Genomic DNA, 14719 nt, shown 5'->3' on the forward strand with positions numbered 1-14719 from the left:
CTAGGGCAGTGAGAAATCCTAGCAAGGCTCCAGCAAGTCTTCTGGATGCGGGTCTGGTAGAGCACTGCAGATAATTCTTTTGAAAGGCTATTTAATAGGATAAATATACCCAGGCTCCCCATTCCTCTGCAGTTACTCACAACATAAAACTGTCATGCCAGGGATTGGGTTACTGCCTTGAACTGTCTTCCTATATGTGAGCTGGAGCTGCATTTACTCCTGCAGGTGGTGGGGAGAAGACTTATTTGAACCTGATGAGATTTTTAAAGATTGCATTCAGGGATTTTGCAACTAGGTGGCTCAGATGAGGCTGCAAGCTCAAACTGCAGTTCTGGAGATGCAATTGCCTTCCCCTCCCTCTCTCAGGGCACAGCAAAAATCAAGGATTTGAATTCAGCATCTTGCAGGTATTCAGAAAAAAGGGCTCTCTGCCAGTGAGAGGTCTGCAATTTGTCTGATGCCAAGTGAGACATGATTAGCATGTAAAGTCCATCTCCTCATTGAGAGCTGCCCTTAGGGGTATCTTCATTTTTATTTCTATTTGCCAGTCCTCTAGGAATCTTTTGCTGCCTAAACCAGGAAAACTTGCAGCTCTTCTACTTAATTGTGTAAATAAATAGAGGCAGGGGGGAAAATAGGGGAGGTGCAGATACCTTTTCTGTGCAGTTGCAGCAGAGGAATTCTGTAGTTGGTGCTCCAGCATCTCATCCTGATTCCCCAGTGTGCTGTGTCGGGGACATGTGGCACCAGAGATGCTGGGGGAGATGTGACTGTGGCTGAACGCATTTGCTCTGTGTGCTGGCTGGATGAGGAATCTTGTCTCCAGTGCTACTCACTTTCCAGATGTCTCATGCAAGAAGCAGAGCTACAGGCAATGTGTGATTTAATGCATGTGCAGATGTGGCTTTCGGCTGTTGAAAATGAAAGGTTGATATCTGAGGCATTTGAAGTATCTTGCTTCAGTTATGCTTCCATTTCCTCCCCAGCAGTAGATGAGATGTGGAAGAAAATTGACCACCATCCTTTTGATCTACTCACTGTCTTGATAATGCTGTGATTTGCTGTGTCAGCATGGCTTAATAATCCTCAGTTGTTGAGAGAGATCAACTGCATATGGAAATCCTTTCTCCAGAGGAAAGCAAATTTAGATTTCTCTAAATGGCCTCATTTAAAAAAAAGGAAAAGATAAATTCTAAACTGCTTATGAATAGTGGAAAATTATTTACTACTCGAGGAAAAATTAGCATTGAAAAGCTGCTTGTTGTCAGTTGGCAAATGTGAATTTGCCGATGCCCTGTCATGTAGGTTTTTTCAGAATTTGTCCATGATGTATTCTGCTTCACTGTGTCACCTTAATCCAAGAGCATTTTTGAGATGCACAGGAAAGGGGAAGTGAACAAAGTATGCTTTGATATGCATGGGAAGATACATCTAAATATATGTAAATATATATTTTTCTCTTTAGTAACTTCACTCTACCTATTTAAGGGGGCTGAGTCCAGCTCAAATTCCTAGAAAGGGGTGTTGATGTGTGTATCAGTAGAAAGGGGCCCCAGTGTTACCCACTGCTGTTGCAGACTGTAGAGCAGTGCTGTGCTCCCTAGGCTGGTCTACTGCTCTGTGTCAGACAGACCTGGGCTGTGGGAAGCTGAAGAATGTGCCCCTGGCTGCACAGAGGCCATTGCTGCTGCAGGATGCTGCATCTGCAGGCCAGCGAGTGCTGACACGCAGCGATGCTGGAGGAGCCCGCCTTGGAGCCCCTGGAATGCCTGAGCTGTTCTGGGCCCACGGAGCTGTGGGCTGGGGAGATAGCACAGGAATGTGCACTGTAGAACTTGATCTTTTCAGTGCAGCTTGAACTGGTAAATGGGGCTTAGCCTAAGGATTTGTCCTGCTCTTCTACCTTGCTGCTTCGGTAGTAGAAAGGATGTTTTGTGAGTGGTTCAATGCATTGGACGTCAGCGTGAGAATTCTTGTCCTTAGCTGTTGAAATGACCAGCAGAGCTTTGGCTTTTGCTGGCAATTACCTTGAAGCACTGCAGTTGGTATTAAAGGGCTACTTACACATACCTAACTAATGTGCAGAGTAGTGTGGAGGATTTGTAGACCAGAATCCCAAGGACCTCTTAGTTAATAATGATCTTTGGCAAAAGTGAGGAAAGGGAGAGAGGAGCAAACTAATGTGCCTTGACCTCCTGGTGTCTTGGAGTGCTTTTTAGTAGTAAAGGTGTCCAATGTGGCATCATTCTTTAACTGTCCCTCCTCCACAGGAAAATCTTTGGGGAGATCCCATACTGGGAAAGATGTGGTTTGAGTAGCCTTCAGGCCTAAATGTGATTTCAATCGAGTGTGTAGTTTTTTGGGTTGCTCAGTGGAGGGGAGGAAGACTTTGCCCTTCTGTTTAATGTTTTCACACAGCTTTACCAGGTGGTTGGCCAGGTTACCCGAGCCTGTGGAGGACCAGCTGTGCTTCTGCTGAGGTGCTCTGTGCTGCAGTGTACAGGGAGTTGGGGTTTTCTTGGCTGTGTAACTGCTCCAGAGTAGCCATGATAAGCAGGAGTGTTCAGGTTCGTGGTGTTCTAGCAGGTGTCCCTTTTGCACCCTGCTGAGCAGCACCCTGCAAATGGAGTGGAAAATACAGATTTCTATATGCACAGCCCATAGATGGCTGACTCCTACCGAGTGTTTGGAAACTGGAGTGATTCTGCTCCATGCACATGTCTGTGAGTTGACATTTTGTCTGTGGGTTGTGTTAGTGGCTTGTTGTAGTCGTGAGAATGGAGAGAGGGGTGATCCTGGGGAGGAGCAATGGTTTGAAGGTCCATTATAACTCTGTGTGGTTTACTTTACTGCTACAAAATTGTTAAATCTATTCTCTTGAGATAACTAAATGTATGGTGTGCATCCGTGGGAGGTTCTGCCTCCCGGAGCTGTGTCTGTGGTGTTGCAGAGAGTATTTGAGGCTGTGGCGAGGACAGTGTGTGGCTGTTTCCGGAGGACGGGGCGGTAGCCGCCGTGAAGATGCGCGTCTCCGTGGGGAGGTGCAGCACACGCGGCACCGCCGAGAGTTTCTGTGTGCCTGCAGCAGGGACAGGTTCCCGGCTCCGCGGGGCTGAGCAGGTGGGGTGGAGGCGCTGCCAGCTGGGCTCTGCCGTGGGTTTCGTCGCTCGGTCCCTGTGAGGGTGTTGCTGGTGCCCTCTGATGGACGGTGCCGCTGGGCGCTGGCCCGAGCCGCTGCCTTGCGGTGGCCCGGCCAGCTGCTTCCTGCGGGCTGTGGGGACTAACCGGCTCATTCACACGTCCTGCAGCACTGTCCCTCAGGGGTCACCTTGGGCAGGAACACTTCATTACCCAGTCAATCGATCGAGACTTTAATATTTCTATTTAAGCATTTAAAATTCCATTTAAGGAGCGGTCACTGTAGTGAACTCAGTGCTGTGACGAGAGGTGCAGCACTACACAAGGCACAGCATCCCTGTCACAGTTCATCAGGTTACAGATGCTGTTCCCTTTTGCAAAAGAGAGAGTGATGCATTTTTTTCTATTAATAAATCTCCATTCTTTCCCCTTATCTCTTATCTCATATTGTCTTCTGGTAGTTGTACAAATCCTAAATGGGTGCATGGTGCTTTGGGACCTTTTGGGATGAGGAGCTTCATGGACAACAAAATGTGAATCCTTTTGGTTAATTTTTGGTCGGATTTTGAGCAGTAGCCTCAAGTCCCGCTCTGGACTGTAGAACTCCTTGGGCTGACCTCCAAGGGATCGACCTGCAGCCCGTGCCTGTGGACTGGGGAGTCGCTTCCCTCTGCAGGGTGATGTCCGTGAGGTGGGACGGTGCCGCTGCCACCCTCAGCCTGCCCTCGCCGAGGACGTTCTGCTGCTGCTGTTGGGCCCTCTAAACGGGCGCAATTTCCCATTGCAGCGGAGTTCCAGGGAGCTGTGGTCGCTGATGAGATTGGATCCGGGAACAGCAGCGGGGAGGGACGCGAATGGGGAAGACCTTCCCTCTGTCATGGCTGTGAGCTTGGAGGAGCGGGGCCGCCGGGGAGGGAGGACAGGATTGCAGGACTTGGGGGCGAGCAAGCACAAGAAGTCCTTTCCCATCGGGAAACCGGGGTGTGAGCGCCTTTCCTGTCCCGCCGGCTCAGGGTGGTGCCTTCGTGCAGCTTCTTCGATATCAGTTGTAAAGTTGGAGTTTAGTTTGAGTAACCGAGTAATTCCTCTCCAGCCTTTTCTCCTCCCTCCGCTTTCCGTTCCTCGGCTTTGCCTTGTTTGCTCAAGTCGGGAAGGGGGAGGGCATGGGGGCGGTTAATCATTAATCTTAACTCCTTCACAGCCATGGGGCTCAGTGCTCCGGTATTTCCAGACCTCCCTTCTTCCGCAGACCTGTAAAAGTAAACCGGTGCGTGTAGCCGAGCTCCCTCTGTCATCAGCAAAAGGCAGTGGGTGTCTGTCCCGTGGATCGTCGGCACAGAGAGGAGCCGAGCAGGGCAGTGTCTGTGGCGAGATGGTTACAGCTGCCGGTCCTGCACTGAGGGCTGGAGGTGGAGGGTGGAAAATGGTTTGCGTCCCCTCTGCAGGGCCGGAGGAGCCCAACACCCTCACGGGATTTTCACTTCCTGGTGGAGTTTGAATTGCCTTTGTCATTGGAGGGGAGAAGCAAAAACCACTCCTCCTCGGCAAGCACTTCTCTGGGAGGTTGTGTGCGTGAAACCTCCAGTCACAGGACCTGCCTGACTGTAGGAATTGCGGTTCATCGGCACTTCTCTGGAGGTATGTGCCTTTCACTCGGAATCCACCAGCTGTTCTTTTGCTTGAAAAGATACAGTTCATTTTTCCCCAGCTGCGGAATACTTGTCTCCCTTCAGAGGATGTACTTCTGGGATATTTTGGTCCCTTTAGGAAGATAGATCCTGTGACTTTAATGGTTTGGAGCATCTTTTTAACTAAATGAAAGGTGTATAATTTAACACAGTATTTAATTTGCTAATGGCTGTATCCTGCTCTCTGAGTGCAGGATTGCTTATTTTTTCTTCTGTGATGCTTTGGCCTTTTGAAAAGAGTGAATATAAAAGCAGCACCTTCCTCATCTTGCAATGCAATAATAACTGTCCTCTTCTAATACATTTTCTTGAAGGCTTGCTAAGTGCATTGGCTGCTGCGGAGTGCTGTGCTCAGGAAGTGGCTCAGGGCTGGCAGGTGCTGCCCAGGGAGCTGTGGGCAGCCATTAGTGTGAGCAGTTGCTCGGTTGCTATTCTGGTCCCACCAGCTCCTTGTGACCTGGGGGGGGACACTGCAGGGTGGCCACACTCAGGCTGGGCCCCTGTGCCCCAAACCTGAGTGCCAAGTATCTGCTGTGTGCAGGAGAAGAGGTCTGCTGAGTCTCTCTGAGGACAGCTGGGTCTGCCCAGGGGGAAGGGAGATCCAGGGGGGTTCACAGAGTGTCCCTCCTAATTCTGCTGAAGTGCCTTACTGGCTGAATTCCACATCCCCAGAGGGACCTGTCCTGGTGCTGTTACATGGAGAACACTGATATCTCCAGTGAACAGCCTTGCAGAGGTGTGCACTGGTGCTGCTGCCCCAGTAGAAAGCTGGGCATGTGGCCAGGGAGGCTTTCTTTGGAAAGTGAGCACAGCACAGACCTGCAGGGTCTCACTGGTGTCCCCCCTGCAGGAACTGCAATGGGCTCTGCAGGGTGGGCACACGGGCTGCAAGGTCCAACAGGTCAGGGTTTGCCTTTGAGTCACCCCAGAGGAGTGCAGGATTGGGAATGGGCAGAGGATACATTTGTAGGGAGAAATCCAGAAGGCTGGGAATGCCATTTTATGCCTAATCTCTGATGGGACTGAGAGATTTTTTTGAGAAGTGTTAACTGTGTGATGTAGGTCCTCTGCCTGGCATGAGTGTTTCTAGCTGGTGGAGATTTTCCTTCTCGAGGAATTTGTGAGCTCCACCCATCTAGTTAAGAATTGTTTCCAGAAGAAATGGCATTTACCTGGCAGCCTCTGGAAACTTGTTAACTGCTTATATGGTGTACTGAGAGGGATTTTTGTCGGAAGAACTGAAATACATCCTTCTGCTGTGCTGACGGACTGATCTGAACGTTTCGTGCTTCTTCCACTACCTTGGACTCTGGAGAAAACACCTCCTGAGATCTTGTTTCCTGCAGAAAGCAGTGCCTGCGGGCACAGTAAATGACTCTGTGATGATGTGGGGCCTGTGATTAGTCTGTGTCAATATCCTGTTGGAGTAGGTCTCTGGACAGGCTTGCCTGGGTTGCATTTCTGCAGGGTACAGTGAGACTACGGGTTCCTGTTGTTGGGTGTTTTTCCAGTTAATGCAAAAATATGAGACTGACACGGCTTTTCTGGCTGCTTTGCTACATTTTGGTGTTTTCTTTGTAGTAGAAGTTTGATTAACTCATTTGTTTCTGAGCAGCAGTAGTGTTTTTCAGGGCATCATTTGGTAGATTATCCAAGATGAAAAGTCCTCCTGAAAAACTTCTGACACAGATACATTAAATGAGAAGAAAGAGACAAAGCTCTAGTCCCGGCTTTTACCATTTTGTTGGTTTTTTTTTTTTTTCCTGCAGACGCCTTACTGGCAGACCTGGAATCAACCACCTCTCATATCTCCAAACGACCGGTATTTCTCACGGAGGAAACTCCTTACTCCTACCCAACTGGAAACCACACGTACCAGGAGATTGCTGTGCCACCCCCGGTGCCCCCGCCACCTTCCAATGACGCCCTGAATGGCACCGTGATCGACCCCTTAGACCAGTGGCAACCCAACACCCCCAGATACGGCCACCAGCAGGTGAGTGGGAGAGTGCTTGTTTTGTAAGTGCAGGATCTCTCAGGAAAGCAAGGAGGAGGGAATAGGAAGAAGTGAGGATGAATTTGGCTATGAACAGAGCAGGGAAATAGCGGGAGGTGGGAGTTTTTATTAGAACTAACTGGTTGAGCAAATGGCAGAAAAGAATTTGAAAGCCATCGTCATTGTGCTGACAAAATGGTGGTGTGATGAGATTAGTGTTAGTCATCTGTCTTGAGCCTGTGGAAGGCAGACTGGGGGTTTCCAGCACAAAGCTGTGACTCATAGGCAGGTCTAAAGTAAGGGGAAAACTGTTCCTGGTGTAGCTCATCTGATAGAGGCAGGTTTGACTAAAGAGCAGATTATTTTTTGTTCTGCCCTGTTAATTTATGGGTTTGCAGTGCAGTAGTGTACATATTTGTTTTTGTATTATGTTTCCAATGCAAATTTTGTTTCCACAGCCTCAGCCCCAGTCTCCTATATACAGCTCTAGTGCCAAAAGCTCCAGTGCCTCTGTTCCTAGAGACGGGCTCAACTCTCCTACTCCCCGTGCCAGTGAAGAGGAACACGTCTACAGGTATCCTGTGCCTTTTAAGAGATAAGTGTGACTCACAACTTGAGCTTGCTGAGGGTCAAACTGCCTTCTATAAGTGGAAACAAACACTGCTCTCCTTGTGTGTCATGTTGCTTTGTGTTAATTTTGATTGCCTCTTTTGTAACATGCCACTGTAACTTTCATACTCATTTCAAACTTTGACCTGGCCCTTGGGCTTGCTCAGCTGCAGGAAGTTAAGGATCCATCAGATGCAGCAGGATCTGGATTGTGTTGTGAAGGATATGATCCAGACACAAGTGACTAATCCACCCCCTGCTAAACAGCACAAAAGTTCTTCAGGAGGTGGATGGCCTTTGGGTTATTTTTACCTGGGAACTCAGTACTTGTGGCCTGGAGTGTTGTGCAGGGACTTGATTTTTCAAGTAAATTCAAACTTCTTAAAACTTCCATCTCAGTAGGTGATCGATGGATAACAAGTTCACACCTGCAAAGGCAGCTGCTCTCACTCGAGAGGTTGGAGGAGTATCCTGCACAGTAGGACAGACCTTTCTGCTATCATAGGGATGAGTGGTGCAGAGGCTGTCAGAAATTCAGCCTAGGCACCTTTTTACACTTTGGAGACTGATGTTTCTTTGGAGTCATCATCTAACCATGCCAGCTCTTTCTGCTGAGCAGGAAGTTGCTTCCAACCAGAACTAATTTTGGTTAGAGCTCAGCTTCTCTCTGGGCAGCCTAGCCAGAGATGGTCCAGTGGAGATGATAATTGCAATTTTTTCAGATGACTGCATGCAATTAATATGAAAGGAATGTAATTAGAGCTATAAGTCCTCTTGAGCAAGGGTCTAGCATGACTTGATTCTGGTGTGAATTGTAGCTGGTGTGTTGGTTCGGCATGAAGTATGTTCTCCTCAGATTGCAGTTGTGGATCTTGTTTTTCAACCTGAAGAGAAGGATAACTTCCCTCTTGGAATTCATAATTGTCACTGGTGTTACAGGTGTCAGAGTTAACCTGCTCGATACTAACTTTTTGAGCATAATGTGGTCCTGTGCACAAGGCAGAAGTTCCCATTTTGGATTTGGAAAGTATCTTTTTGATAAAATAAGAACTTCTAGAGCATTAAAAGTTATTTCTTTTGTAAATTCAGGAGAAGAAAATGTTCCTGCCATTAACAATGGAAAAGATTGTTACTACAGTGTAGCTGCTATAAAAATCACTGCATTGATGTGAAGTTCTGCTTTGGAACAGTTTGCAATTCTATGTGGTAAATAATATCAGTCATATAAGGCTAGCAGTAATTACAGCCAGTGCTTTATACATGAACGTGTATTTAACACAGTAGAAAATAATACCAAGATACTTTCTTATTAATTGATTAGAGTCCCCAAAATTAAAGGTGTGAGGACTTGGGGAGACCTTAAGGTTCTGCAAGAGGTGATGACATATCCTACGGCTTCTCAGTTTCTGCTGCTAACCTGAGGCTTGTGCTTTGCCTCTGTCTCCACTCTGTGCTAGCCCTGCATTCCCTCGCTCAGGGAGGAGGATGTTGCTGCTTGGTGTGGTGTCAGCAGAAACAAGTAATTTTCCCGTATGTGAGCTAATGGTTCTGCTGCTGTTCTATGCATTTTGGATCTACAGACAGTTAACTCTTTCCTACAGGACTGGGCAGCATGTAGTCCTAAAATCAGAGACCTTGTCCATCGATGCTATTTTTGTGATTTACAAGAATAGCAGTGGCTGTGTTTAGTTATGTCACAAAGCACGTGTCTTCTTTAGCCACAGAGCTAAAAGCATCAGCCTGAAAAGACCACAGCACATTGGTAAAGTTTGGGAACCTAAGGAGTTTCCCTCCATCCCTCTGCTGTATCTTGATGCTGATGTTTCACTTTTCTCTTTTATCTTCAGTTTCCCAAACAAGCAGAAGTCTGCGGAACCATCTCCCACAATGACCAGCTCCTCTCTGGGCAGCAATCTCTCAGAATTGGACAGACTCCTTCTGGAACTGAATGCTGTTCAACAGACTCCTGCCAGTGGCTTCACAGCAGGTAGGGAATAGGAAGACATTTGGTATGAGTGGATAATTTGATTCTCAGAATAGTAGCTTGCTTTTGCTTTCCAGCATCCTTAGTGAGGGAGACCCCTCCAGCCCTTAATCAAAGATTCATTTAGTGAGGGTGGCATCTCTTGAGGCTTGAGCTGCAGCACGCTGCTCAAAGCAAGGCCAACTTCAAAATTGCTTCTAACTAAAGTTTTGAAGTTAGTTTAGGTTGCTCAGGCCCTTGCACTGTTAAGTTGTTAATATCTTCAAAGATTGATGTTCCACAAGATTTCTAGACAATGTTTTGTATTCGCCTGTGATTAGCATATGTGTATGTGTGGAATGGGGTTCTGAATGGCTCCTTTCTGCTCCCATTTCTTCAGATGAGGCTGGCAGAAGCCCGTCACTGCCCAGTGTGGCTGGCCCTCACTATGTTGTCCCAGAGAGCAGCAGCTCAGGGGGAGGGAAGGCTGCACCCCCAACAAAAGAAAAGCCAAAGCGAAATGGTGCACGTGGGATTGAAGACGTGCGTCCCAGTGTGGAGAGCCTGCTGGATGAGCTGGAGAGCTCCGTGCCAAGTCCAGTGTGAGTAATGTTGTGGTGGTTGCAGGCTTGGGTGAGGTGGGATGGGCTCCTAGGGGAATGGTGACTGTAGCGTAGGGGCAGCTACTGCAGGAGAGGGATGGAAGATGGGCTTTGTGTAAAGGGTCAGAAGTCAGGTGGGTGCTGGTGCTTTGTAATCTACTTCTGGATGGAAAAATGCATAAATCATCCATTAGAGGTAGACTGTTCAAACTCAGATTTAGAGCTGACCACAAATACCTTTGTCTGACAGAATGAATGTGCAGGCATCATCTGTTTCTTAGCAGATGGGATGTGTGTGCACATGTGAGGCAGGGTCTGTGCATGTTGGGGAAGCTGGGTCAGGTTGGGCTGTGCTGATGGAAACTCCTCATGCTCTGCTTACTTGGGGGAGCAGTGGGACGTCCAGTCTAGGAGTGCCCTCCCATGTTTAAACACTCTTTCTAAAATTTTATTTTGTTTTCTTTCTTGGCCAGGCCTGCAATCACTGTGAGCCAGGGCGAGGTGAGCAGCCCCCAGCGTGTCACCGCCAGTCAGCAGCAGACCCGAATTTCTGCTTCTTCAGCTACACGAGAACTGGATGAGCTGATGGCATCTCTCTCTGACTTCAAGGTACCCTGTCATGACAGCTTAATACTTCATCTTGTCCCTATGCACCCCAGTCTCTCTTGCCTGTTAACCACATTTGCTGACCTTGGTTGGTCTCCAGAATGCCTCCTTTACCTCTCACATTTGCTCTGATAAACTTCCTGTGGTGTATTTGTGCTTTCCAAGTGGGGCTGTAGGTATCCTTGACTGCTATAAATTCTCATCACTGGCAGGGTAAGGCAGTTCTGGGATCTGTTTTTCCTTCAGTTCTGCAGTTTGTCTGTTTGCCAAAGATAATGAGCTTTGTTACTGCTCGGTACAGAGTGAATTATTTTGTTGTGCTACAACTTAATGAGAAGGAGAGAGGCATGGGACACCACTCTGCTTACTGACAGAGACCAGGCCCTTCTGTTCTGTGGGATGACTCCTCTCTGGAGTGTGTTTTTATCCTGATGTGCTTTCCCTGAGGAGAATGGATATTCTAGGCATTTACATCAGACAGAAGGAGATTTCAAAGGTTTTATCTTAAAACAAAATCTCTTATTCACCTCAACATGGGATTAAAGTTGGAGCTTCTTGTGGGGGCAAAGGATGGCAAATACTATTCAGTGTCTGCATATGTATTTGAATAACCTTTTCTTTATTCATGTGGGTGTATTACCATTTCTGCACTAGATGATGAACTGTGGAGGTTGTTTTCATGAGATTTCATTTACCCATACTCGTGGCAAAATGAAAAATACTTTCTCACTTCCTACTTTCAGCTGCTTTGCTTATAATTTTACTGAACTATTGACTTGGATTTCTTCTGAGAGAGGTGGAGAAAGCAAATGTACTGGATAATCTCTTTGTTAGGTTTGCCTTTTTTACATACCTATCTGCTTTCTAATCCTAAATCAGTTCCTAACTCTGTTTTATCCCTATATGGAAGATTCTGCTGGATGCCTGAGATTTCTTGTCTGTGCTGAATTCCATCCCCTCCTAGACGACGTTAGGTGGGGCAGCCAGAACTAAGCAATGTTTTGTGAGGAGAGGTGCAGAATATGTAGTGACAACTTTTGCTGTTTGCTGTTCTTTCTGTGCTTGGTGGGTCCCATGGAGGTCAGTACAATACCCAGAGCTGTGACAAGTGTGTGAGTTCAGGACATAGCACTGTTCTGAAAAGCTTCACTTGCCTTGTGCTTGCTGGAATGGAATTCAGTCTGCCATGCCTGGCACATGCACCTAAATCGGTGAGAATCGGAGTTCCTCAGTGTTTTCTCTTGACTTAGTGTTGTGTGTGTTTAGTCAATTGTAAATATTGACACCTTAGCGTTGTCTTTTTTTCTCCTTCTGAGGTCCTGCGGTGTGGTGCAGGATAGCCACAAGCTCTGTTCAGCCTGGTTGAAACACTGCAGTGTTGTGAAGCTGGAGAGACTTTCCACTCGTGCCTCTGGCATTCTGTGCCCTGCTCCTTCCGTGTGCTATGGGAGCTGAGCGCTGTGGCCGTGTGGCCCTGCTGCTTTTATCCGGAAACTAGCTCAGGGTGTGGTCCAGCCTTTGCTCCCGGATGAGCTCTCTGCAACTGAGAATGACCTTGCCCAGCACAGGTTTCTTTGGCAAGATACAGGGAGTGGACGTTTTTGACTGTGTGTGTTCCAGTACTTTGTACTCTTGAGAAGTTTTAGAATCTCCACTAAAACCGGCATGCCAGAGATGAGCTGCTGTGGCTAATACCACCTGCCTTCCTGGCTTAGTTTTCAGTTGATCTCAGAGACCAAATTGAAATGCAGCAAGTTGTTACGATTTGGGCCTTATTAAGCTCAGCATTGGTATTTTTGTGAAGCATTGAGCTCATCTGTGCCTAAACATTCTTCCTGGAGCACAAGGAACATGGCTTCTGTGATAATTTCCCTTTTGTTAATGATGTCATTGACTATTCTTAAGTTACTTTCCTTTTTTGCTGTCCTTCAGGTTGCTTCGTTTTCCCTTTGGTCCTTTTTGTTTAGTTTACCTCTTTTGATTGTGCCAACTGGGGGTGTTAACTTGCCTGTAAAAATGTATTCTAGTCTGTACCAGTGTCAAAGGGGAGTTCTTGCAAAGGTGAAATATGAAAGGCTGCTGTTTGAGTATCAGACCTGTGTGTGACTGCAGAATATAGGATAAAAACCACAAATATGATGTGTAATTACTTGGAATTGATAGAAGCTGCATTAGATAAGGATGGGAGGAGTGGAGGGCACTGGTGCTTGATTTGCCTTGTACCCCCGAGTAAAAGGTGACGATAAATTCCTCTTTTATTATATTTGCTCACCCTAATTTGTTGCCCCTTCTTTTTGCTTACCAAATCCATTTGATTTTGGTTATCTGGTTAATCAGTCATCGGGCACTGAGATTACTTAATGCACTTGTTTTTTTGCCCTCTGCCATTTCTGTGTAATGTGATGCCTGCTTACTGCATAGCTGGATGCTTTTAGTTAACTGTTCTGTTACTGTTGAGTGCTCACCCATTGCTTTTATTTTGGAATTAGTATGATTTCAGTATGTTGAAAATCCTGACACCTGAGCAAAACTTCACTCTTGCCTTGAACATGACTGACTTCATTTTAGGACCTCTGGAAACCAAATGTGAAGCACAGCATCAAACCAGGTTACTTTTACAGGTGTACCCAGCTTAGGCAAAATTTGGGGAGAGGGCACTGTTGGGAAATTCCCTCATTTCAATATACTTGATAGTCATTTTCCTCTCAGCTGTGACTGGTTACAGTAGCCTGGCTGTGCTACTCAAAGGGAAGAGCAATCTGTAAAGAAATTTGGTCTCTTACTGCACTTTCCTTTCTGAGAACAGTCTCCTTGTAGCACTGCTGGTGTGACTTTGCAAGCTTGTGCATATGTGCCAGCTCCTGGCCCCTTAGCATGGCAGGAGCTCAGGCCAGCTGAAGGTTATTCTTCTTCCATTTACTGACAGGTTTTGTGCATGTTCCGTTAATTATATAGTTTTTTTTTCATGATAAGTATCTCAGAAAGGTAAGTGGAGACTGGGTGGTAGCATATATGGGGCTTAGGAAGTTATGTGCCCTTCCACCTCAGAGCATAAGCATCTGACTTTTTTAGGCTTCTCTGGAAAATATGATTCAGAGTCAGTCAGAGCAGGTCTTGATAGCTCTTGGATTTGGAAGTCCTTTGTGGGTACATTTTTAAAACTGAGAAGGCACAGTCTTGGTCTTAGGTTGACCTGCTGTGTGAGCTTGTCCAAGTCGCTGTTCTGAGTCTCCCTTTCTAAGAAAAAGGAGCAATAGTACTTCATCTCCTAGAGTTTAGCCAGGAACCACTGGAAGTGGGGAAAGAAGGACCTATGCTCTTTTGTTTTTAAAAGATCCTGTAAGTCAAGGAAAACCAAAACCTATGTATTAGTTGCTCTTCTTGTTTTTTGGATCAAAATTAATACTGATTTTATTACAATGTCATTGTGGAGTCTTTGGCCTAAGGGGAAGAGGCTAATCTGCCACCTAAGCAATGCTCACAAGGGCATGGAATGACTGACAGGCTTGTATAGATTTGGTGTGTGTCACTTCCAAGGTGAGATTAGTGATGTGAATAGAACAAAGCCCATGTTATCTGCTCTTGCTGTGAATGCCCTGAAGCTTTGTTTTCACTGCCATGAACTCAGCCAACTGGTGCATTTTATTAAGTGTATCAAGAAGAAAATGTCATGCTTTGTTCTAGTCATTGACTGAATTTTTTGCAGCTTTGGAATATGAAATGTACATACCTAACTGTGAGTAAGTTTATGAGACCTTTATTCACAGTGAAGACACTCCTGGGTTTGGAGCTGGCTTCTTAGCAGTGGCTGTGCTGTGCCCCCAGCACAGCTGCAGGTGAGCACTGAGCTGTCATTGAGGAGGAGGGTCTAGGAAAAGGATCCCAGTGGATGTAGAGCTCATGAAGATCAGTACAATGTCATACTGGTTCTGCTCTTTGGTGTCTCATTTTTCTTCCTTACTCTTGGATGTAAGGATTTGGGTCAACATGACTTTTTGATTTGGAAGTCATGATTCTTATAATGCTTAATTATTTGTCTTTTTTTACTTCTCCTTATCTCTGTCATTATCTTTTTCTCTCCTTATTCCTTCTATCTCTTATTTTGCAGACTAATTCC

At 46.5% G+C, this 14719-nt stretch overlaps 1 protein-coding gene across 1 annotated transcript in view; it reads left to right on the plus strand.

Annotated features, from left to right (window-relative positions):
• PXN (paxillin) overlaps positions 1–14719 on the plus strand; it is a 43963-nt gene that overhangs the window by 17915 nt on the left and 11329 nt on the right. The window contains exons 2-6 of the mRNA XM_021549839.2: positions 6596–6822; positions 7281–7396; positions 9279–9418; positions 9795–9996; positions 10470–10605. Of these exons, the coding sequence (XP_021405514.2) occupies positions 6596–6822; positions 7281–7396; positions 9279–9418; positions 9795–9996; positions 10470–10605 (821 nt within the window). The remainder of the gene's footprint in view (positions 1–6595; positions 6823–7280; positions 7397–9278; positions 9419–9794; positions 9997–10469; positions 10606–14719) is intronic.

Source organism: Lonchura striata, chromosome 18 (genome assembly GCF_046129695.1).
Source record: "Lonchura striata isolate bLonStr1 chromosome 18, bLonStr1.mat, whole genome shotgun sequence".
Classification (NCBI taxonomy): domain Eukaryota; kingdom Metazoa; phylum Chordata; class Aves; order Passeriformes; family Estrildidae; genus Lonchura; species Lonchura striata.